Source organism: Cetorhinus maximus, chromosome 13, assembly GCF_964194155.1.
Source record: "Cetorhinus maximus chromosome 13, sCetMax3.hap1.1, whole genome shotgun sequence".
Taxonomy (NCBI): domain Eukaryota; kingdom Metazoa; phylum Chordata; class Chondrichthyes; order Lamniformes; family Cetorhinidae; genus Cetorhinus; species Cetorhinus maximus.
Window position 1 is genome coordinate 103,670,033 of NC_135891.1, and position 24,472 is coordinate 103,694,504.

The following is a 24,472-nucleotide window of genomic DNA, read 5'->3' on the forward strand; positions in this document are numbered from 1 at the left end:
TGGCAGATGCATGGGAGATGGGCCAGACACGGTTGAGGGCCCTGTCAACCACCATGGGTGGGAAACCTCGGTTAAGGAAGAAGGAGGACATGTCAGAGGAACTGTTTTTGAAAGTGGCATCATCAGAAAAGATGCGACGGATGCGAAGGAACTGAGAGAATGGGATGGAGTCCTTACAGGAAGCGGGGTGTGAGGAGCTGTAGTCGAGGTAGCTGTGGGAGTCGGTAGGCTTGTAATGAATATTGGTGGACAGTCTATCACCAGAAATTGAGACAGAGAGGTCAAGGAAGGGAAGGGAAGTGTCAGAGATAAACCATGTGAAAATGATGGAGGGGTGGAAATTGGAAGCAAAATTAATAAGTTTTTCCAGGTCCAGATGAGAGCATGAAGCAGCACCGAAGTAATCATCAATGTACCGGAGAAAGAGTTGTGGGAGGGAGCTGGAGTAGGACTGGAACAAGGAATGTTCCACATACCCCATAAAGAGACAGGCATAACTGGGGCCCATGCGGGTACCCATAGCCACACCTTTTATTTGGAGGAAGTGAGAGGATTTTAAAGAGAAATTGTTCAGTGAGAGAACAAGTTCAGCCAGACGGAGGAGAGTAGTGGTGGATGGGGATTGTTCGGGCCTCTGTTCGAGGAAGAAGCGGAGAGCGATCAGACCATCCCAGTGGGGGATGGAGGTGTAGAGGGATTGGACGTCGATGGTGGAGAGGAGTCGATTGGGGCCAGGGAACTGGAAATTGTTGATATGATGTAGGGTGTCAGAGGAATCGCGGATGTAGGTGGGAAGAGACTGGACAAGGGGAGAGAGAATGGAGTAAGATAGCAAGAAATGAGTTCCATGGGGCAGGACCAGGCTGATACGATTGGTCTGCCGGGACAGTCCTGTTTGTGGATTTTGGGTAGGAGGTAGAAGCGGGCCGTCCGAGGTTGGGAGACTATCAGGTTGGAAGCTGTGGAAGGAAGATCTCCAGAGGAGATGAGGTCAGTGACAGTCCTGGAAACAATGGCTTGATGTTCAGTGGTGGGGTCATGGTCCAGGGGGAGGTAGGAGGAAGTGTCTGCGAGTTGATGCTCAGCCTCTGCGAGGTAGAGCTCAGTGCGCCAGACAACAACAGCACCACCCTTGTCAGCAGGTTTGATGACAATGTCAGGGTTGGACCTGAGAGAACGGAGTGCAGTGAGTTCAGAGAGAGACAGATTAGAGTGGGTGAGAGGAGCAGAGAAATTGAGACGACTGATATCACGCCGACAGTTCTCAATGAAAAGATCAAGAGAAGGTAAGAATCCAGAGGGAGGGGTCCAGGTGGAGGGAGAATATTGGAGGTGGGTAAAAGGATCTGTTGAACGGGGAGAGGACTCCTGCCCAAAGAAGTGAGCACGGAGACGAAGGCAGCGGAAGAAGAGTTCAGCATCGTGCCGAGCCCGAAATTCATTGAGATGAGGGCGTAAGGGTATGAAACTGAATGGGTGTGTAGAGTCTAGTATGAGAGAGAGAGAGAGAGCAGCAAATATCTGGACTAATTGAAGATTAGAAAGGAGGCGTTGCCCTATGTAGACCAGAAAAATTTCCCTAATAAGGTACAAAAGCAAAGTAACGCAGGTGCTGAAACTCTGAAATAAAAACAGAGAATGTGTGACATACTCAGCAGGCCGGGCAGCATCTGTGAAGTGAGAAACAGAGTTAGCATTTCATGTCTGTTGGGAAAAGTAAGAAATGTAGTAGGTGGGGGGTTAAAAAGAACAAAAGGAAAGGTCTGTGATAGGGTGGAAGGCAGGATTAAATTAAATGATAAAGGATTTCATGTTGCAGGGCCAAAGGGAGTGGTAATGGGACAAAAAAAGAAACAAAAGATGTGTCTAGAGTGGATGTGAATGGTAGGATCCTGAACAGCTGCCGACCGAAAGTAAAGAAAAGGAAATAAGGGAGAGCAAAACCAGCACCAGGACAATTTCAGAGCTCCCCACTTCTTCCTTGAAAAGAGGCCCAACCAGTCCCTAAAAACCACCATCATCCTCCACCTGGCTGAACTTACTTTCACGTTGAACAACTTCTCTTTCAACTCCACTCACTTCCTCCAAACAAAAAGTGTTGCGATGGGTCCCCACATGGGTCCTAGCTATGCCTGCCCTTTTTTTTTGGCATTATACAGAACCTTCTTTGTTCCAGTCCTACTTGGGCCCTCTCCCTCACCTCTTTTTCCAGGACATTGCTGACTGCATTGGTGGCGTTTCCTGCTCCTGAACTGGAAAATGTTATCATCCATGCTTCCAATTTCCACCCTTCCCTTGCCTTCACATGATCCATCAGTGACACTTCCTTTCCTAGACATCATTTCTGAGGATAGGCTATCAACCAATGTTCACTATAAGCCCACTGACTCCTACAGCTACTTTGAATACAGTTCCTCACACCCTGTTTCCTGTAAGGACTCTATTCCATTTTCCCAGTTTCACTGTCTCCATCACATCTGTTTGGACAATGCAACCTTTCATACCAGCACTTTTGGGCCAAATGGCCTCCTTCTGTTCTGTAACTTTTCTATGGTTCTGTTAAGCTGCAGGGCTATGGGCCGGGTGGGATTAGAAAGGGCACCTGGGTGTCCTTGGGCTGGCATGGACAAGATGGGCTGAATGGCCTCCATCTGTGCTGTAACTTTTCTATGGTTCTATTAAGCTGCAGGGCCATAGGCCGGGTGGGATTAGAAAGGGACCTGGGTGTCCTCGGGTTGGCCTGGACAAGGTGGGCCGAATGGCCTCCATCTGTGCTGTAACTTTTCTATGGTTCTATGGTTCTGATGTGTCTTCCTTTATCCTTAACCAAGGATTCTCCGCACCTCCCTCCCTCACCACTGCCACCATGGTTGATGTGGCCCTTCACTGTATCCTTTCTATTTTATGAATTTCTGCCCTCCCTCCTTCCCTTCCCTCCTGGAACCATGATAGTGTTTCCTCCTGCCCAGACCTTCCATCTCACTAGCCTCTGTTTTCAAAGGTGCCATTTCTGACACCTCCAGCATGATGCCACCACTGAACACATCTTCCCCTCCAGTCCCCCATAGCATTCTAAAGGGACTGTTCCTCTGTCTAGTCCACTCCTCAGCCACCCACAAAACCTTATCTCACCACACTTTTTCATGCAAGCAACACCTGCCATTTACCTCCTATCTTCTCACTGTCCAAGGCCCCAAACACTCTTTCCAGGTTAAAAGCAATTCATGTGTGCTTCTTTCAGTTTAGTATGCTGTATTCACTGCTCACAATGTGGTCTCCTCTACGTGGGAGGGATCAAACCTATCTGACTGAGTAAGCACTTTGCGGGTCACGGTCATTCAATCTGCAAGCATGACCCTGAGCTTTCAGCCAGCTGTCATTTTATTTCTTTGTTCCCACTCCGACCTTCCTGTCCTTGGCCTGCTACAATTTTCCAATGGAGCTCAAGTCAAGCTCAAGGAACTCAGTACATCATCTTTCAACTGGGCACGTTACAGTCTTCTGGATACCACCACCCATAACAGCAACTTATATTTATGTAGCGTCTTTAGTGTAATGAAACACCCCAAGGTGCTTCACAGGGGCATTATAAACAAAGTTTGACACTGAGCCACGTAAAGCCATATCAGGTCAGGTGATCAAAAGGTTGGTCAACGGGATAGGTTTTAAGGAGCGGCTTAGAGGAGGAATGTGAGGTAGAGAGGCAGAGAGGTGTAGGGAGGGAATTCCAGAGCTTAAGGTCTAGGCAACGAACACAGAGGTGATAGGTGAATGGGATAGTGCGAGTTAAGACACAGGCAGCAAAGCTTTGGATGATGATCTGGAATGTGGAAGACCAGCCAGGAATGCACTGGAATCGTCTTGTCTGGAGGTAACAAACGTATGAATGGGAGTTTCGGCAGCAGTTTGGCTGAGACGGGGCAAAGTGGGACCATATTGCGGGAGTGTGAATAGGCAGTATTAGTGATGGCATGAAAAGAGGTTGGAAGATCATCTCAGGGTCAAATGTGACACCAAGGCGGTGAACAGACTGGTTTCATTTCAGACTGTCGCCAGAGAGAGGGATAGAGTCAGTCACTAGGGAATGGAGTTTGGAGCAGGGATTGAAAATAATGGCTTCAATCTTCTCAATATTGAATTGGAGGAAATTCCTGCTCATCCAGTACTGGATGTCGGATAAGCCATCTGATAAATTAGCAACGGTGGCAGATTGAGAGGGGTCATCAGTAAACATGTGAAAACTAACACTATGCTTTCTGATGATGCACCTAGGGGCAGCAGGTAGATGGGAAATAGGAGGTGGCCAAGGATAGATCCTCGGGGGACAACAGAAGTAGCAGGAAGAGAAGCAATTGCAAATGATACTCTGGCTATGATTAGATAGATAAGAATGGAAGCAGGTAAAAGCAGTCCCAGGTAGTGGGGGGGGCAATAGAGGAGGATGGTGTGGTCAGTTATGTCAAAGGCTGCAGACAGGTCGAGAAGGATGAGGAGGGATGGTTTACCTTTGCCACAGTCATATAGAATTGTATAGTAATATAGTAATACATGGACATATAGTAATTTGCAACTTTGATAAGAGCCATTTTGGTATGTGGCAGAGGTGGAAACCTAATTGGAGGGATCCAAACATGGAGTTCTGGGAAAGATTGGAACAAATTTGGGAGGTAACAACATGCTCGGGGACTTTGGAGAGGAAAGGGAGGTTGGAGATGGGGTGGGGATTTGTAAGGATGGTGGGCGTCAAGGGTTGGTTCTTTGAGGAGGGACAGCACCTGGAGAGAGAGAACCGTTACCATCAAGTTCAGCAGTTTCAGATCGTAACCCCTGTCCCCATTCCATTTCCTTTTTCTTTGCTGGTTTGTTTCTTTCTCTTAATGTTTCTCTCTTATTTCCTTATCTTTGCTTTCGGACAGCAGTAATTAAGGACTTTCTTTGACCTTGCACTACAAAACCTTTTGTCATTTAATCTCTCCTGTCCTCCACTTATTTGTTCTTTTACCCACCCTGCACCCACCCAAGCTGCCCCTGCCCCCACCAGCAGCCCCCACTCTCACTTGCTCAAGCTTTACATTTCTAACATTTCTCAATTCTTTTGAAAGGCCATCAACCTGAAACGTTGGGTTGAATTTTCTGACCCCCTCGGAGACGCTTTGGAGGCTGTGTGGTGGGGGTGGTTTGGAGGTGGTGGTGGGGGTGGTTTGGAGGTGGGGGTGGGGCGGTTGGGGGGGGAAGGGAGTTTCGAAAATATAGGAGAGTTGCATCATCACCTGCCTGCGTTGGCAGCACCCACCTCTCCCGGTGGGGCTGCCAAGCGGACATCACGGTGGGCCTTGGGCCTGCAGCCTCAGGAGTCTGATGGCAAGTAGAGTTGGCCAATTAGGTGGGTGTGCTAGTGGGCACACTGCTGACATGGGTGGGCTCAGGACCCCCATGCAGGACTGAGGTTGGCGTCCCAAAAATCCAGCCTGTTAACTTTGTCTCTGCCTCCGCGGACGGTGTCTGATCTGCTGAGCATTGCCAGCTTTTTCTGTTCTTATACCCACAGAAAATGTTGTAAATTTTCTGATTTTAGTGCTCCAAGTAAGTACATGCGTGAAATAAGATCCCCTCATTAATATAGCTGAAATGCTGTTTTTATCTGAGAGCTGATTAAGCACTTCCCATTATATTTTAACTGGTTCACATTTCTGTATTGAGAGCATATTGCATTTTATCAGAGTCAAATTTTACGTTGGATTGCAAATTGATAAAATTCACTTATTGATAGCGATTATTAATTGCATAACCTCTGCCTGGGGTCCAGGCGTTAATGAAGTACAACAGAAATCCATTGTCAAAAACAGAATTACCTGGAAAAACTCAGCAGGTCTGGCAGCATCGGTGGAGAAGAAATCAGTTAACGTTTCGAGTCTTCACGGGTCGTGAAGACTCGAAACGTTAACTGATTTCTTCTCCGCCGATGCTGCCAGACCTGCTGAGTTTTTCCAGGTAATTCTGTTTTTGTTTTGGATTTCCAGCATCCGCAGTAGCTTTTAGCTTTTTGTTTTTAAATCCATTGTTCTTCTCCATCTTTATCAATGATTTGGAGGAAGGCACCAGGGGCTACAGTCCTGATGTTTACTGATTACACAAGGAAGTTGATGAGAGTTAGGATTTTGGAGAATATAAATAGACCTCAGGTTGATTTAGATGCAGTGGGAGAATGTGTGGCATATATCCTTCAATAACAATAAAAGCAAGATGATACATGTGCATTAGAACAATCCAGGGTCTCAATATCATGAACCTTCCCTCGATAGTTCTCTGATAGTATGACAATATTTATTTCCCTTTATATTGCAGTAATAGTAATGCTTAACATTTGCCCATTAAGTAAGGAAAGTGTAAGTCAATTTAGATGCAGTGACTACTGAGCTGTGAACTGGGACAGGTTTTACAGCAATGTAGCTGCAGTTCTCCAACCTTTACCCTGGCTAACTCAGCAAGTCCATGAATTAAATGGGGCCCCTTGTCTCCATGGTTTAGTACCAGTGGGCAGAGTCTTTGCTCATTAAGGCAGTGCATGTATCTTAAGTGAGTTTAGGTCACAAATACAAAATTATTTCCTCTTTGCAGCCATTGCATTCTTTCTTGCTTCGCTCAGTAATTTTAGCTTTCATACATTTGCCCAGACCTGCTGTTTACAGCCTGTAGGTTTTCAAACTACACTAGGGCCCAGAAGGCATCTGAGAGAGTCCACAAACTCTTCAGGTTTTTATTAATGTAACACTGGACTTCTTTATTCATTTACATTAGTTCATTTACACCTCTATATCATCCACCAGGTAAGGTGACCAAAGCTGGACACAGTATTCTAGATGATGCATAACCAAGGACTAGTACGAGGGTACTATGGTGCATTTTGACTAATATTGGATTAACTGAGCTATACCTCCAATTTTTGCTCTATTTGCTTTTGCTATAACTGTTCATAGACACGATCTTCATGACAAACGTTTATTTATGCATCATAACACCTAGGACTATTTGCCATTAAAATACATAGGGCGGGATTTTATGGACCCATCGTGGTGGGACATGCCGTGGGTGATTCGGCAGCCCAGCCAAAAGTGCATTGGCTTTCGGTGGGAGTGGACGATCCCGGCAGCAGACGGGGCAGGAAACTCCCACCTATGGTGTGAACATGTTTGGTAAAAGTCCTACCAATATGTATTACATTACTTATCTGTGTTAAATTCTATCTGGCAGGTGTGGACCCATCCTTCAGTGCATCCAGATCAGATTGTACATTTTTTCCTCATCCAGAGCCCTAACATTCAAGTGTAAATCTTTGCGTCAGGCATGAATTAACGGATAGTTCTCCAACTCCCTTATTATGATCATTTGTATAGATTGTGATATAGTACCCACAAGACTGATCTCCAGCTCTGTCATAGGTCCAAAGGATTAACAGGAACAGTTTTTATCCATAGTTAATCTCGGCCAGTATTACCTCTTCCCTGTTGTATTTTTCTGCTTCTCTTTTCCCGGTAATTTTTTTAAAAGTCCCTCTCTCACTTTTTCCTCAAACTTGGTGTTGCTGCTTTTACTCCTGGCCATCACCTAAGTCAGAGTCTGATGGAATACTGTCCACTTGCCTGGATGAGTGCGGCTCCAATAACACTCAAGAAGCTCAACACCATCTAGGGCTAAGCAGCCCACTTGATCCACATCCCACCCACCCCCTTAACTATTCACTCCCACCACGACCAACACACAATGGCAGCAGTGTGCACCATCCACCACATGCATTGTGGCAACTCACAAAGGCTCCTGCAGCAGCACTATCCAAACCCACAATCTTTACCATCGTTACAATCCCCAGCTGAAGTTACCACTGGACAAGCCTGATCCCAGGGTGGAGCCCAGCTTGATAGATCTTAACAAAAACAGAGAATGCTGGAAAAACTCAGCAGGTCGAGCAGCATCTATGGAGGAGAGAGAAGCACTTCAGGCCTACTGAGTTTTTCCTGCATTCTCTGTTTTTGTTTCAGATTTCCAGCATCTGCAGTATTTTGCTTTTATCTTATTTGATAGATCCTAACTTTTATTTGTTTGTTTAGATACGTGGACAGTGGCCACTGAACAGAGTCACTGGAGTCAGCTAATGAACTTTTAACAAAAGAATAAAACAATTTATTTAACAAGAAAAGATGAACTATATTACAATACTCCTTCACTCACAACTATACCTCTACAGATATGTACAGATTTGTAAGGGTAACGCAAGTTACAAAAACTATCTTATACTCTATTGTTCACAGTAAATACACAGTCCATGTAAACCAATAGGCACCCTGTGGTCAGACACACCACACTCTTGAAACCAAATGACAGATGCCACCCCAATCTGATGCTATGGATCTCTCATCAACCCTCCCCAAGCGCTTGTCCCACCATGAGCCAACTGGTCTCATTGAACTCCATCCTTCACACAAGGGTTTCCAATCTCCAAGAAATCACTTAGGAATTTTCTCCCGAACCGACGCTTTCTCTCAGATGCCTTCTGAAAGGATTCACCTCGAGGGTTTCGAACTCTTCTTCCAATGTTCCTCTCCCCTGGGTCACCACATGCATTCAAGCTGTCTTCCACGCACTCTCTCTCACCGACTCAGCCGTCAACAGTACCACTCCTTCACCTGCCCATCGCAAAGAGTTACAGGCTTTCAGCTGTCTCTTTGAACCTTCTGGCCTCCTGCAAGCTGTTCTAGCTTCAAATCTACTTTCTGTAGCTTTTGTCTCTTTAAATCTGAAGCTTGGAGCCTTTCTCTCTGCCCTTCACTCTTAACTTCACTTAACAGGACCTTTTCCAGGTTCCTGTCCTTCCCTTTGACTATAAGGTCTTCTTAGAACTTTCTCCTGTCGCACTCCTCTGGATATTGTGGTCTTTTCTTTAGCTTGGGATTGGCTATCTGTCCCCTTTGCTCCAGTCTCTCCTGGCATCCACTTTAAAAATCAACTGAACTCAAACAGCTTCCAAATCAAACTGCTGTTTTTAGTTTCTTCTGTGTGTGCCTGTGGGAGGGACCTGTCTCTCTGGACCCCTTTTGCTAGGCAACAGCTCAGTTTCTCTACTCTTGTTTGTTTAACTTAGCTGCAACAGTTGTAAAACTCTCATTAGAAAAGCAGGCACCTTTTAAAATGAAACTAAAACTCAATTTTACCTTATTTAAACACACAGATACCGAAATACAAATCAAACTTAAACTTTAAAGCTAAAAATCATTCCTAACACCCACAAATACAAATATAACTTACTTAAACTATCTCTATTTCCTAACACCATCTAGAAGAACAACGGCAGCAGATGCATGGGCAAATCAGAACTTAAAAGTTCCCCTCCAAGCCACACACCATCCTGATTTAGAACTATATCACCGTTCATTCACTATCAATGGGTCAAAATCCCAGAACTCACTTCCTAACAGCACTGTGTGTGTACCTACACCACATATGTTGTAGCGGCTCAGGAGGGGGCTCATCACCACCTCCTCAAGGGCAGTTAGGAATGGGCAATAAATGCTGCCCTAGCCAGCGACGCTCTAATCCCGTGAACGAATAAGATAAAATGTTAGTCCCATGACTCCCACTGACCTCTGACCCAGTGAATCTAACTCCAGACATTCTTTTCCACTGCCTCCCAGCTTCCCCCAGGCAGGAGTTTTGCTCACCTGCACCCTTCTGCACTCATTGCCATCCTGCCATGTGACCTGCCAGCACTTCTTTCTTCCTGATGATTCTATGTTGGTGCTTATCTGCCCGATTCCCTCAGCCCAAAACCTTAGGTTTTCTGTCGCTGCTATTTGGCCTCTTGGTATTCCTCTCTTTGTGCATTGTGTTTGTGGATATGAGCTGGAGTGAGTAGATCCACTGGGGCAGTCTCTGAAATCTTCTCTTTCATTCACTAATGAAGCTGAAATCCTGTTCCCAGCCAAGGTAAAAATAGTCACTGTGTTCAAACACAAATATTGGCAACATCCTTCAATGCCTTGAAGTGTGGTGAAGAATAATATGATGCCATACCTTATAGGAAAAAGACCTTGAAGCCAGCTTGCCTAATTTGCAGGATTCTTCCTATTGGAGGCCTAATTGCCCTTGAGGAGGTGGTGATGAGCCTGAGCCGCTACAACATATGTGGTGTAGGTACACACACAGTGCTGTTAGGAAGTGAGTTCTGGGATTTTGACCCATTGATAGTGAATGAACGGTGATATAGTTCTAAATCAGGATGGTGTGTGGCTTGGAGGGGAACTTTTAAGTCCTGATTTGCCCATGCGTCTGCTGCCGTTGTTCTTCTAGATGGTGTTAGGAAATAGAGATAGTTTTGTTAATCTGAACCTAAGCCAGTTTATTGAAGTCTGTAACTAGACACGAATACTGTTCTTGATAATATGTTTATTCACAGAATGCAGCGTTACAGATTTCTGCTTCCTACCCACAATCCCAGGCCCAGGTTTTAGCTCCCAGGATGCGTGTGCAGAGATGGGAGAATGGCCACCCACAGTTCTGAGTTTCATTCCAGGGGTATGGACTGGGTTGGAAGTCAGTCCTGCCGCCTCTGGTGTGTGTGCAGAGGTTGTCGGGTGTGGAGACGGACTAGACAGAATGCCTGCCTCTGTACTCCGGTACTTTGTTTGCCATTTAAAAAATGATGAAAACAAAAAACAGCTCTCCAACCCTCGCCTTTCCCTCACCCCCCCACACACTCCCCATGCTCCATCCATGCCAACGTATAATATCCCATGCCCCACCCACCCTCGATGGCCCCTCATAACCACTATGCCAGCCCATGCCCCTCTACCCAACTCCCATGGCCTCTCATACCCCCTATGCCCCCAACATCCCCATGGCCTTTTATAGCCCCTATGCCAACTTGGTACCAACTCATGCCAACCCATGCCCCCCACTCACAACCCTTTGCTTTTACCCGTACCGTGCCAACTGACCGGGTACCCTTTGATAGTTCTTTGACAAATTTACAGTTCTTTGACAGATTTGACAGTTCCAATGCATTTGTGCACTTTTTATGCAATAATCACGTTTACTTTTAAGAATCCAAAAGGGTGCCTTACCTCCCCCAAAGTATGCCTTACCTCTCCCAAAGGTGTCCTGGGGCCATATCCAAAGTGGTCCCTTACGTCTCCAAAGGGGTACCTTGGCTATCGAAATGAATCCACCATGTTCAGACCTCCTCTTACCTGGTCTAATCTGCACACACCAGGTTTCACAGTCCTGGCCCAGCAAAATCACACTTCAGTGGAGGCAGCTAGTGATTTAAATGGCCAGCTGCCTTCGTAAGCCTCACTGGCACAAACCCCAGCCCGACCCCAGTCCAGCCCCCACAAAATAGGAAATGCCATATTCAGGGCCAGCCATTTATGAGATTTTTGCCATGACAGAGAGCCTTTCCATCATAGTGAAAGCCTGGGCCCCAGTGTCAAAGCAGTCTCTCTTTATAAATGCTCTAAGCACTTAATTAAACAATGCCCTTCATGCATGTATCTTAACACTATATTTAACATAACATGAACATCCATTTCTTGGTGATTATGCAGATGTGCATTATTGTTTAATTAATGAGTTCTCAGCAATGAATTAGACTTCATAACATAAATGATTAATCTGAAAATTATTTATTAGTGAACACATCATATTATAGTGAATAAAGCATGTGCTGTTGTCTCTACAGTGCAATGCAAAGCAACAAGCTGCAACAGAAGAGGTACATGTGTTGAATTGGCTGATGGTTTTAGGTGCATCTGTGACCATGGTTTCAATGGCAACAATTGTGAAAATGGTAAGAGCTGGAGAAATCGACTGGCAGTAAGTATGTATTCCAAAAGATAATCCAGGCACACTACATCTTCTGTCGCTTGCTGGAGTAGGATTCCATATGTGCTGGTGGCTTTTCGGTACCTTGTTCAAGTGGATATGCACCATGAATTGATAGCAGATTGGCTGGCTGGCAGAAAGCAGAGAACTTGCATAAATGGGCCTGTTTCTGATTGGCAGGATGTGATGAGTGGAGTCCGACAGGGGTCAGTGATGGGGCCTCAAACTTTTAAGATTTAGATCAATGACTTAGATGAGGGGAGTGAAGACATGGTGGCTAAATTTGCAGATGACACAAAGGTAGGTAGGAAAATATGTTGTGAAGAGGACATGAGGAGGTTGCCGATAGATATAGATAGGTTGAGTGAGTGGGCAAAGATCTGGCAAATGGAGTTTAATGTGGGAAAATGTGAAGTTGTTCACTTTGGCAGGAAGAACAGAAAAGCAGAGTATTACTTAAATGGAGAACGGCTGCATAATTCTGAGCTGCAGAGGAGTTCAGGTGTTTTAATACATGAGTCACAAAAAGTTAGTATGCAGGTACAGCAAGTAGTTAAGAAGGCTAATGGAATGCTATTCTTTATTATGAGAGGGATTGAACATAAAATTAAGGATGTTATGCTTCGTTTATACAGGGCATTGGTGAGACCGCACCTTGAATACTGTGTGCAGTTTTGGTCTCCTTATTTGAGGAAGGATGTAAATGCATTGGAGGCAGTTCAAAGGAGGTTTACTAGATTGATACCTGGAATAAGTGAGTTGTTTTATGAGGAAAGGTTGGACAGACTGGGCTTGTTTCCACTGGAGTTTAGAAGAGTGAGGGGTGATTTGATTGAAGTATACAAGATCCTGAACAGCCTTGACAAGGTGGATGTCGAAAGGATGTTTCCTCTTGTGGGTGAGTCCAGAGCTAGGGGGCACTGTTTTAAAATTAGGGGTCGCCCTTTTAGGACAGAGGTGAGGAGAAATTCTCTCTCAGAGGGTTGTGAGACTTTGGAACTCTGCCTCAGTAGGTGGTAGAGGTGAGGTCATTGAATATTTTTTAAGACAGAGGTAGATAGACTCTTGTTAGGCAAGGGAATCAAAGGTTATCGGGGTTAGATGGGGATGTGGAAATCGAAACACAAGAAGATCAGCCATGAGCAGGCTCGAGGGGCCGAATGGTCTACTCCTGTTCCTATTTCTTATGTTCTTATAAATAACTTTCTTGATATTGACAATTTCTTGGACCATGGACAGTTTGGTGGTCGAGCCTAATCCTATCTTCTTTGACATCCACGTAAGCACATTCTCCAACATGGCCTGGAATCTCCGGCTGATTTTTCCTTTCCCGAGCCCGGGAAGTCCCCTGATGAAATGCTGCCATTGATTTCTATCTGTATTATATTAAGAGTAACGTTTAACATTTGCCTGTCGTGTAAGGAAGTGTAAGTCAATTTCGATGACGTGATTGCTGAGCTGCTGAACTAGGACTGACCTTAAGCAACAGTCAGCTGCAGTTTTCCAACTGTTGCTCTGGCTAACTCAGCACAGCCCCTGAACAAAATGGATGCTTTTGATCTCCGTAGCTCAGTTTCACAGGGACAGAGTCTTTGCTCATTGAGGTAGTGCATCTCTTTTAGGTGAATCTAGATCACAAATCCAAAATTATTTTCCATTTGCAACTATTGCATTCTTTCCTGCTTTTAAAAAAAAATATTCCTTCATGGGATGTGGGCGCGGCTGACTCTGCCAGCAATTATTGCCCACCCCTAACTACCCTTGAATTGCCCTTTAGTTAATAATGTTAGCTGTTATATACTTTCTCAGACTTCTAATTATATAAAATAGGTTTCCAAAGTCCGAGGGGTCCAGAAAGGGTCCCAGAGAAGTCACAAAGTCCCCAAAGTTTCTGTTCATATGTCATTAGATTTTTGCATTTCCTCATATTAGTTCATTTGCCGTATATTAATGAATATTTTCTGGAACAATAGCGTGATTTTCCTTTAAGTAATTAGCACTGTCATTCAGAAGTTACAGTAATTCCGATATGTGAGCTGGTAAGACTGCAGACCAGGAGAAGGAGGTTAAAGTTCATGAAATGCTGAAATTTCATAATTAGTGCTGCAAGAATGAAAAGATAGTGAGCAGAGTGTGAGGATGTACAACCATGACAATTAAATAGTAAAACAGAAGCATGATACTTACCCTATACAATACTTCACTTTCGCTATATTTAGAAGACTGAATGGTCTCCTCACACAGTGCAGGGCTCTGGATGGCTAACGTTAATACCAAGTCTCAGTTTTACCAGGACAGCCTCAATGCGGGGTCATAGTTCATTACAGTAATGTAACCTCCAAGACCAGAAATTTTCACTTGGCATACAGGCGTGCACCCTGCACGCTCGAGTGTAAAATGATGCGCGATGATGTCGGTCAAGCGTCCCGATGTCATGCGCAGTCGCGCGGTATTTCGGTTGGCGGGCGTGTGTTGGAGTCAGCAGCACGCCCACCAACCATTAACAGGCCTATTAAGGCCATTAAAGTAATAATTAAATGCAATTTTTCACTGCCCGTCCAACCTTACGGTTGTTGGGCACGCGAATCAACAAGGATTTTTTTTGTGAAACCTCATCCTCGGGCGGGGTGAGGTTTCCAACAGGAAATTTAAAACAAATTAAAATTTTTGGAAATAATTTTTAATACGACCCTGTTCGTGTGACTGAGTCACATGTGGGGGACATGTTTTTAACATTTTTAAATTCTTTATTTATGTTTTTGAAATTCTTCAGCTCTGTGCCTTTGGGGAGCTTTCACAGCTCACATCGGCGCGCATGTACAAACTTCCCCGCTCACCCTCCTCTGCCCGCACCCCAGCAGCACTCAGCATCAGCACACGATTCTCACTGGCACCCGTCCGGTGAGGCGAAAATTTTGCCCCAAGAGAATATGATTGAGCTCTTTAAGTTAATGTAGGAAGTACATTCTGTTCCGATGAATTGATTATTGAAGCTGGTCAGGTGGGGAGTGTGGTGCTGGTTGGGAGAAGATGGGGCAGTGGGAAGACTAGAGGCATCAGAATCAGAAGAGAGTTAAGTTAAACACCAGGAAGTTTCCTTTTCACAGTGAATAATTAAACTCTAGAACACATTGTAACAACATGTATTGAGTAAGGTTTTGTTTGATGCCTTCAAACAGGGTCTGGATGAGTTTCTGTGAGTGGAAGATATCTTGAATTATAGCAGGTAAACAGTGCCAAAGGTGACTAGTTGTTAAGGTCTACTGGAGCTTGTCTGATTTACTTGGGGATCAGAGAGGAATTTCTCAGAATCCTTTCTCTTCCCCTGAAGTGACTTAGGGTTTTTACTTCCCTGAGACGGTTGCATGAGTGGGGGATGGGTTGATGTGTTATCAGCTGCATCATATCCGGACAGGACAGGATGGAATTTTCTTGTCCTACATTTCTTGTGAACATATTGGTAGCTTGGGCATGGTAACATTTTTTATTTAAATTACTATTCTGGAAAGCTGCTGGAAGATAGAATTCTACAGAGATTCATCCCTACTGACCAGTGAATTAGATTGTGAAAAAAATTGAATATCTGGTAATGGATGCACAACACCTTATTTCCAACCGGCATCTCATTGACTGGAGTCAGAATAAATTCACACTTTGGCAATTGGAATTGACTGCAAGGCTTTATCAACGAATGGACTTCCTCCCCTACGAAGATTTTGAAACTTAGAATGAGATTCCGTGGGATAAAGAATATTGGCATGTGATGGGGGTTGAGCAATGGAATTCTTCCACTTACAGGAAAGGCCATTGACTTCGTGTTGAAAGAATACATCTGAGTGAACTTGAAGTTTTAGTGCAGCTACATAAAGTAGTGAGAGCTTTGTCACTGCACATACAGTGTATACTATGCAGCCTACACTATAATATACACTTTGTCACTGCACATACAGTGTATACTATGCAGCCTACACTATAATATACACTTTGTCACTGCACATACAGTGTATACTATGCAGCCTACACTATAATATACACTTTGTCACTGCACATACAGTGTATACTATGCAGCATACACTATACAATGTTGTAATGTTGTTTGTTGTCTCATGAAGAGGCTTCTATGGTTGAACAATAACTGTTATTAATAACACATAACTATATACATATACATATATATATATATATATATATACAGGATACAGTCCTGACTAGGTGCTATCATGCCGAATTCTACCAAGCTCATCACTACACTCTACTACTCCCATGTGACTCCCTGCATCATAATGTGGGTGGTACTGCTTCTCCCTTCCCACATTAATCCTTACAATCCCAAACACCCCAATACTACATACAACATACAATGTGCACATGCGGCATTTATTTCTTGGAATCATAGAATGGTAACAGCAGAGAAGGAAGCGATTTGATCCTGTGTGCCTGTGCTGGCTTTCTGCAAAAGCAACTCAGCTAGTCCCACTCTCCCGCAACATTTATTTCCTGTAATACATTTTCTGTCACAGTTAAGCTTGTAACATGCTATACCTGTCAAACTTGAATTTTTCTGTTGTGTCTTTGTCATTTAACCTCCTTGCTAGATAGTTCTGTAGTACATATTTTGCTTTGTACTTACCTGTGATTGGCTGGAGAAGGTCATATGAACATAACGAAAATGACAGACAGCAAAACAGTAGCTGGTTTATCAAGCTGCCCCCTTCAATTATGTTGTATCTGAGCATCATGACTTTTATTTCTTCCCACCAAACAGAAGTCATGTGAGGGGAAAAATCCCTCGCTAATTCAAGAAAGGTGGGGGAGGGGTTGTCACAGAAAGGATTCTGGGAACCTAGAAGACGTGAGTTCCTGAAGTGCTCAGTGACCTTGAGGCACCATTACCCATTGCACAGGAACTCATTCCTTCGAAAATCTGTAGTGAATCCACACACATTGTACAAACAATTTGTTCCAAAGTCCTCTGTGAAAAATCCTCCTGACAAACTAATTTGAATGATTATGTAATGTGCATGTTCTCCCGAACCTATCAAATTCAAAGAGTCATTCCACATGGTCAAAGCCTAGTTCCTTCATTCTAGTAAATATCTCAATTGAAATTCCCCAGGGTAAAGGATGAGATGGCCAAGCCTATCATGATAACCCAGGCTTTTAAACTATATTTTAAGACCCCAGTGTGAACATTTTTCAGGGTCTCTTTATCAGCCATCTTGTAAGGGGACCAAAACTGGACACAAATTTTGAACAAGGGGCTAAATTCTTTTGGCCCATTAGCAACAGGCTGGAAGGAGGGAGGGCTGGCAAAATGGTGGGGGAGGAATCGAGAGGGGGGCCCAGCATCATGCCATATTTCCTTAGGTGGCCAAAAAAGGGCTACTTGGTGCCTCCATGGGCATTTTGCCTGCAATGAGAGGGTCTGCTGCCACTTGGGGAGCCTACCAGTTAAACCCGGGCAGCCTCCTAGGGGTTCTGGGGTGGGCCAACCTTTATGGGCACTTCATGGCCCATGGAGGGTCCCACTGGTGGCAAATATGGCAAAGGCACCACCGATGCATCAGGAAACCTCCTCTGGAGCACCTGGGCCTGCCTGTCTGGCTAGTTTTCCCCAGCCACATTACCTATCTTTGAAAGGTGCCCCACTATTGAGGCACCCCCTCCCTAGAACTGCGGCCTTAGCAATGACCACTGCTAGGAGTGGAGTTGCTGAGCCGTCAGACCTCTGATTGGGTGGGCAGCTCTTGGGAAAGGTTTGCTGTCCTTAATTGGAAGGCAGCCTTGGTGGCAGCCCCCACAATTGACCAATAGTGGGAAAATGCTGCCCCAGGTCCCACTGCTCACTGAAGCAGGGTCATCATCTGCTTTTGGCCCTGGCGATGAGGTAAGCGACAATATTCAGCCTAAGGAGGCTATAGTGCATTTGGGCTTACACTCAATTATGTGAGCTTTATATTCTAACGTTCTATTTGCTTTTGTTACAACCCTGAATCACTAATCCTCGACATTCATAACCATAGTAAAGATTTATTTACTCATGTATTATAACGCCTAGAACTACCCATCACAAAATGTTGGAACTCTTGATAGTGTAAACATGCTCAGCAGAAGCCACACCCACTTGCATTACACTATGCTTATCCATGTTAAATGCCATCTGGCAGACTCAAAGTTAATGCTTGTGCTAATGTCTCTACAGAGAAATGCAAAGCAACAGCATGTTACAGAAGAGGTACATGTGTTGAATTGGCTGATGGTTTTCGGTGTATATGTGACCAAGGTTTCTATGGGAACAATTGTGAAAATGGTAAGAGCTGGAGCTGAGGAAAAGCTGTCAAAAGATTGTAACCTCCTGAGGACATTGAGACTTACTGAAGTAGAATGCTATATGTGTTTGTGCCCTTCTGCCTCTGTGTTCAAACAGAGATTCTTCATAAGTGATTTATTGATAATGGCAAATTACTGTGAATAGTTAGTTCCACAGTTGAGCAACGTCCTGCCTTTATCTATCCACAGGTGTACCTTCTCCAGCAGAACCTGGAACCCGGTTGATTTTTCCCTTCTCTAATCCAGACATGTGTCAGGGTTACACATCTGACATGCTGTATCTGTCAAACTTTAATGTTTCTGTTCAGTCCTCCTCGTTGAGCCTCCCAGCTAGGTGGTCCTATGATACTAATGTTGCATTGTACTTTGCTGTGATTGTCTAGAGAGGATCACATGAGCATAATGAAAATGACAGCCAGCAAAAAAACTGGTCTAGCAAGCCTGTCCCATTCAATTACACTGTAACTGAGTATCATGACTTTCTGCTCCCCACTTACCAGAATCATAAGATCATGGAATAGAATCAGAGCGGTTATAGAACAGAAGGAGGCCATTCAGTCTGTTGTCATAGAATCATAGAGTTTTACAGCACAGAAACAGGCCCTTCAGCCCATCGTGTCCATGCCAGCCATCAAGCACCTATCTATTCTAATCCCATTTTCCAGCACTTGCCCTGTAGCCCTGTATGCTATAGCATTTCAAGTGCTCATCTAAATACTTCTTAAATGTGGTGAGGGTCCCTGCTTCTACCACCCCCTCAGTCAGTGTGTTCCAGATTCCAAACACCCTCTGGGTGAAAAAAATTTTCCTCAAATCCCCTCTAAACTTCCTGCCCCTTACCTTAAATCTATGTCCCCAGGTTATTGACACCACCGCTAAGGGGAAAAGTTTCTTCTTATCCAACCTATCTATGCCCCTCATAATTTTGTATATCTCTATCAGGTCCTCCCTCAGCCTTCTCCGCTCTAAGGAAAATAACCCCAGCCTATCCAGTCTCTCTTCATAGCTGAAAAATTTCAGCCCAGGCTACATCCTGGTGAATCTCCTCTGCACCCTCTCCAGTGCAATCACATCCTTCCTATAATGTGGTGACCAGAACTGCACACAGTACTCCAGCTGTGGCCTAACTAGCGTTTTATACATCCCCAACATAACCCCCCTGCTCTTCTTTCCTATGCCTCGGCTAATAAAGGCAAGTATCCCATATGCTTTCTTAACCACCTTATCTACCTGTGCTGCTGCCTTCAGGGATCTATGGACATATACACCAATGTGCCTCTGATCCTCTGTACTTCCCAGGGTCCTACCATTCATTGTGTATTCCCTTGCCATGTTCATCCTCCCAAAATTCATCACCTCACACTTTTCAAGATTAAATTCCATTTGCTACTGCTCTGCCCATCTTACCAATCCATCTATATGGTCCTGTAATGTGAGGCTTTCCTCCTCACTATTTACGACACCACCAATTTTCATGTCATTTGCGAACTTACTGATCATACCTCCTATATTCACATCTAAATCATTAATGTACACTACAAACAGCGAGGGTCCCAGCACCAATCCCTGTGGTACACCACTCGTCAAAGGCTTCCAATCACAAAAAACCTTTGACCATCACCCTCTGCCTCCTGCCACTAAGCCAATTTTGGATCCAATTTGCCAAATTACCCTGGGCTCTTAACTTCTTGACCATTCTCCCATGTGGGACCTTTTCAAAAGCCTTGTTGTGTCTGTGCTGGCTCTCTGAAGGTTGCAATTCCCTTAGTGCACTCCCCCCTCTTCTTCCCATAACCCTGCCCATTCTTCTTTATCAGATAATAATCCAATTCCCCCTTGAATGCCTCAATTAAACCTGCCTCCATCACAGTCACAGGCGGTGCATTACAGACCCTAACCACTCTCTGCATGAAAATTTTCCTCAGGTCACCATTGCTTCCTTTGCCAATTACTTTAAATCCGTGCCCTCATTCCAACGATGGGCATAGTTTCTCCTGATTGCTTCTGTCTAGTTCTCCTCATGATTTTGAAAACCTCTCTCAAATCTCCTCTCAACTTTCTCATCTCCAAGGATAACAGCCTCAACTTCTCCAACCTATCTACAAACTAGGAACTGAAGCTTCTCATCCCTGGAACCATTCTCATGAATCTTTTCTGCACCCTCTCTAATGCCTTCACATCTTTCCCAAAGTGTAGTGCCATCCATTCTGGATGCAATACTCCAGTTGAGGCCAAATCAGCTTAACTTCCTTGCTTTTGTACTCTATGCCCCTATTGATAAGCCCAGGATGCCTTATCCTTTATTAATTGCTCCCTCAACCTGTTCTACCACGTTCCATGATTTATGCACATAAACACCCGGATCCCTCCGCTCCTGCACCCCCTTTAGAATTATACCCTTTATTTCATATTGTCTTTCCATGTTCTTCCTACTAAAATGAATTATTTCACACTTCTCTGCATTAAATTTCATCTGCCACTTGTCCACCTATTCCACCAACCTGTCCAAGTCCTTTTGAAGCTCTTCACTACCCTTCTCATGGTTCACAATACATCCAAGTTTTGTATCATCCACAAATTTTGAAATTGTGCCCTGCACACCAAGGTTTAGGTCATTAATATAAAGCAGGAAGAACAAGAATCCTAACATCGATCCCTGGGAAAGTCCCCTATAAACCTTCCTCCAGCCCAAAAGCCTTAACCAGTATTTTGCTTCCTATCACTCACTCAATTCCATCTCCATGTTACCACTGTTTCTTTTATTCCATGAATTTATTCCATTTAATCTTTTCTCACAAGTCTGTTGTGTGGCACTTTATCAAATGCCTTTTGCGAGTTGATGCACATGATATCAACTGCATTACCCTCATCAGCCATCTCTGTTACCTGATCAAAAAACCCAAGCATGTTAGTTAAACATGATTTTCCCTTAACAAATTTGTGCTTTTCCTTAATTAATCTGCATTTGCCCAAGTGATTGTTAATTTTGTCCAGAATTCTTGTTACTGGAATCTGAGGTCAATCTGACTGGGTTGCCGGTCTTATCTTTACACCCTTTTTGAACAAGAGTGTAAGATTTGCAATTCTCTAGTCTATGGCACCACCCCTGAGTCTAAGGCAGACTGGAAAAATATGGCCAGTGCCTCTGCAATCTCCACTCCCACTTCCGTCCGTATCCTTAGAAATTTCTCATCCGGTCCTGATGCCCTATCAACTTTTAAGTCCAATACTTGCTCCTTATCAATTTTAAACCCTTGAAGTGTCTGAACTACCTCATGTGATCTCCTGTGAGGGAAAAATCTAAGCCAATTCAGGGAGTTGAGTGAGGGGAGGTGGTCAGCTGCCAAGGCAATGTTTCTGGAAAGTTCCCCTCTGACCCAGAAGGGGATCAAAATGAGTTTCAGAAGCTAACAGTGACCTTGAGACATTTCAGTTAAGCCACAGAGATATGAGCCTCAACCAGGATTCCATCCATTTCGAAAACCCACACACACTGCACAAACAATTTGTTCCACAGGTCCCCTGCGGAACAAAACCTCCTGATACTCAACCTCGTTTAATGCTTTTGTAGCAATATGTATGTCCTTGGCTAGTGTTTGGAATTCTCTTCCACACAGAGAGCAGTGGAGGCTGGGTCATTCGATATATTCAAGGCTGAGTTAGGCAGATTTTTGCTTTATAAGGAAGTCAAAGTTTATTGGGCGGCAAGGAGGAAAGTGGAGTTAAGGCCACAATCAAACCAGCCACGATCTTATTGAATGGTGGAGCAGCCTTGATGGACTGAATGAATTACTCCTGCTCCTATTGCTTATGATCTTAAGGTTTTCCCTAACAGTCGATCCACATGTTCACAGTCTAGATTCTTCTAGTGAATATCTCATTCAGAATCCCCCCACCAAAGTGTATATTTTTCCAGAGTGATTGTCCAAGCTCTCCAAGCATACCAGGGCCTTTAAACCTGGTGTCAATCTAATCATCGTAGGGCTTATTTCTCACTCAAAATGTAAGGGGGCCAAAACTGGACACAGTTTTCTAGATGAGGCATAACTAAGGTATTGAACAAAGACACAATGGGCTGGATTATACACTGATGTGGCCGGGGGGGGGGGGGGGGGGGGGGGGCGGGGGGGGGGGTGCCTGCACCCCAGGGTAAATGCCAGTGGCAGGCCAGCCTCCACTTTGTGCGCTCACCCTGCTTTAATTTATCAGGCGATGGCAGGTCATCCGTTCGTCCCATGGCCTCATGGAGCTGCCGACCAATCAAAGGCCAGCAGCTCTGCACCACACCAGGATCGGTGGCCACTGCTGGTATTGCAGGAGGCCGGGGAGGAAGGGAAACCATAGTTGCCACGAAACCCTTGATCACACTGGGGATGGATTGGCAGGTCTGACCAGGGGGGGTGGGGTGGCATGTTGAACAAGGGGATTGGTGGGAGGGGGAACAAGAAGAGGCAAAACTGTGGGTGTGGGGTGTGGAGGTATGGGTGTTGGGGTAGGGGGGGTCTTCCAATTGGGACAGGGGGCCTGGGAGGGAGGCACACCACCTGCCTCCACCCACTCTTTTCACTGATCAGCAACTGGCAGGGTTAAACCGACTGGGCTACACATTGGGCACAGATCTCTCCATCTCTCCTTCCGCCCATCAAATGAGGGCGCCGTGCTGCGCACTTCAGTTTACAGGCCCACTCACCTGTTTCCCACCCACAAGTGGCTCAGTGAAATTCAGCCTTATTGTGCTTTTTATTCCCACATTGGATTATCTGAGCTACACATCTTAGCGCTCTATTTGTGTTTGCTATAGACTTTCACCACAGATCACAAACACATATCATCATAATAAAGCTTTTTTTAAATACTGATGCATTATAAGACCAGGGACTATTTTCCACCCTAAATATTTTGGTTAGCAACTCTGTATGGAGAGCTTCTTTAGTAGAAGCCCTACAAACACTCATGATACTACACTTGTCCATGGGCAGCATTTTATATTCCCTCACAGGCGGATTTGTAACTGGGGGGTAACCATAACATTTCTCAGATGGCCTTCCCACCATGTCCCCGCCCACTTCAATCTCTCTGCAATTTTACACTTGGGCGGGTGAGCCCCAGGTTAGCAAGACCCCCCCTTGCATCAATTAAGGCCCTTAAGTGGCCAACTATTGATCTCTTAAGAGCCATTTCCTGCCCAGCCTCAATTTTCAGATTGATGGGAGGAGTTCAGGAGCAGGGGAGATGCCCGAAAATGAACCGTGTTTAGGCCTTAGGCAGGAAGTGGAGGGTGGTGGGGAAGAGGGAGCATCTGTCAGCAGGGTGCCCCCTCAAAAGGCCTGACCTCCCCCCACCCCATCCTCTCTAACAAGACCCCCAAGCCCCTCTTGCCTGTTCTCCTGGGCCTCACCTCCCCTCCCTGCCCTGAGACCCCTCACTAACCTGGTCCTCGACTCCCAGGACTTAGGATCCAGGCCTGCATGCAGTCCCAGTCTTGTTGACTGCAGCCTCTGGCGCTGCAGGGATTAGAGATGGACAGCAGCACTCTGAGGCGAGACTTCCTCCTGAGCGAGGAGCGGAAGTCCAGTCTCCAGCCAATGAGCATTCGTTTGGAGTCTGAAAAATGCTGCAGGGTGGGCAGCATCGGCGGGAATGTGTTCGCTGCCGAAATTCCAGATGGCAGGAAAGGAAACCCCGCCATCCTAAGAATCCTAGCCCAGGTTAAATGTCTTCTGGCAGGTGTGGACCCAGTGTTAATAATTGCACTAATGACTCTACAGAGAAATGCAAACCAACAAGCTGCAACAGAAGAAGAGGTACATGTGTTGAATTGGTTAATGGTTTTCGTTGCATCTGTGACCAAGGCTTTTATGGAAATAATTGTGAAAATGTTAAGCTTCAGCAAAAGAAAAACATACAAAAACAAATGTTACTCAAGAATGTAATCTCCCGAGGTTACTGACATTTTCTGGAGTTGCACTCCATATGTGCTTGTCGTTTTCTACTTCTTGTCCAAGTGGACAATTCTTCATGAATTACCCTATTAGTTGATATTGACCAATGTTTGTAATACAAACAGTTTCACAGTTGAGCTGAATCCTGCCTTTATCTGTTTCCAGATTTACATTCCCCAGCAGCTCCAGGAACTCTGGCTGATTTTTCCCCTCTCAAGCCCAGGAACCCTTGAGCTCAGTTGCAGTGTCCAACTATTGTTCTGTAAACTCAGCACAGCCCAAAAATAAATGGGATCTTTTAGCCTCCATAGCTCAGTATCACACTG

General features: G+C 44.9%; 1 protein-coding gene and 1 long non-coding RNA gene across 2 annotated transcripts in view; one reads left to right on the plus strand and one right to left on the minus strand.

The window, feature by feature from the left end:
- Window positions 1-15,016: 15,016 nt before the first annotated feature.
- On the minus strand, window positions 15,017-16,657 carry LOC144689246 (uncharacterized). Its single transcript, XR_013578606.1, has 2 exons — window positions 16,505-16,657; window positions 15,017-15,068 (listed from the first exon to the last, which is right to left on the minus strand). It is a non-coding gene; the product is annotated as an uncharacterized LOC144689246 (long non-coding RNA).
- A 1,370-nt stretch (window positions 16,658-18,027) lies between these two features.
- The window catches only part of LOC144689109 (L-selectin-like), a 34,709-nt gene continuing 28,264 nt past the window's right edge, over window positions 18,028-24,472 (plus strand). The window contains exon 1 of the mRNA XM_078556252.1: window positions 18,028-18,184. Within this exon, the coding sequence (XP_078412378.1) occupies window positions 18,028-18,184 (157 nt within the window). The remainder of the gene's footprint in view (window positions 18,185-24,472) is intronic.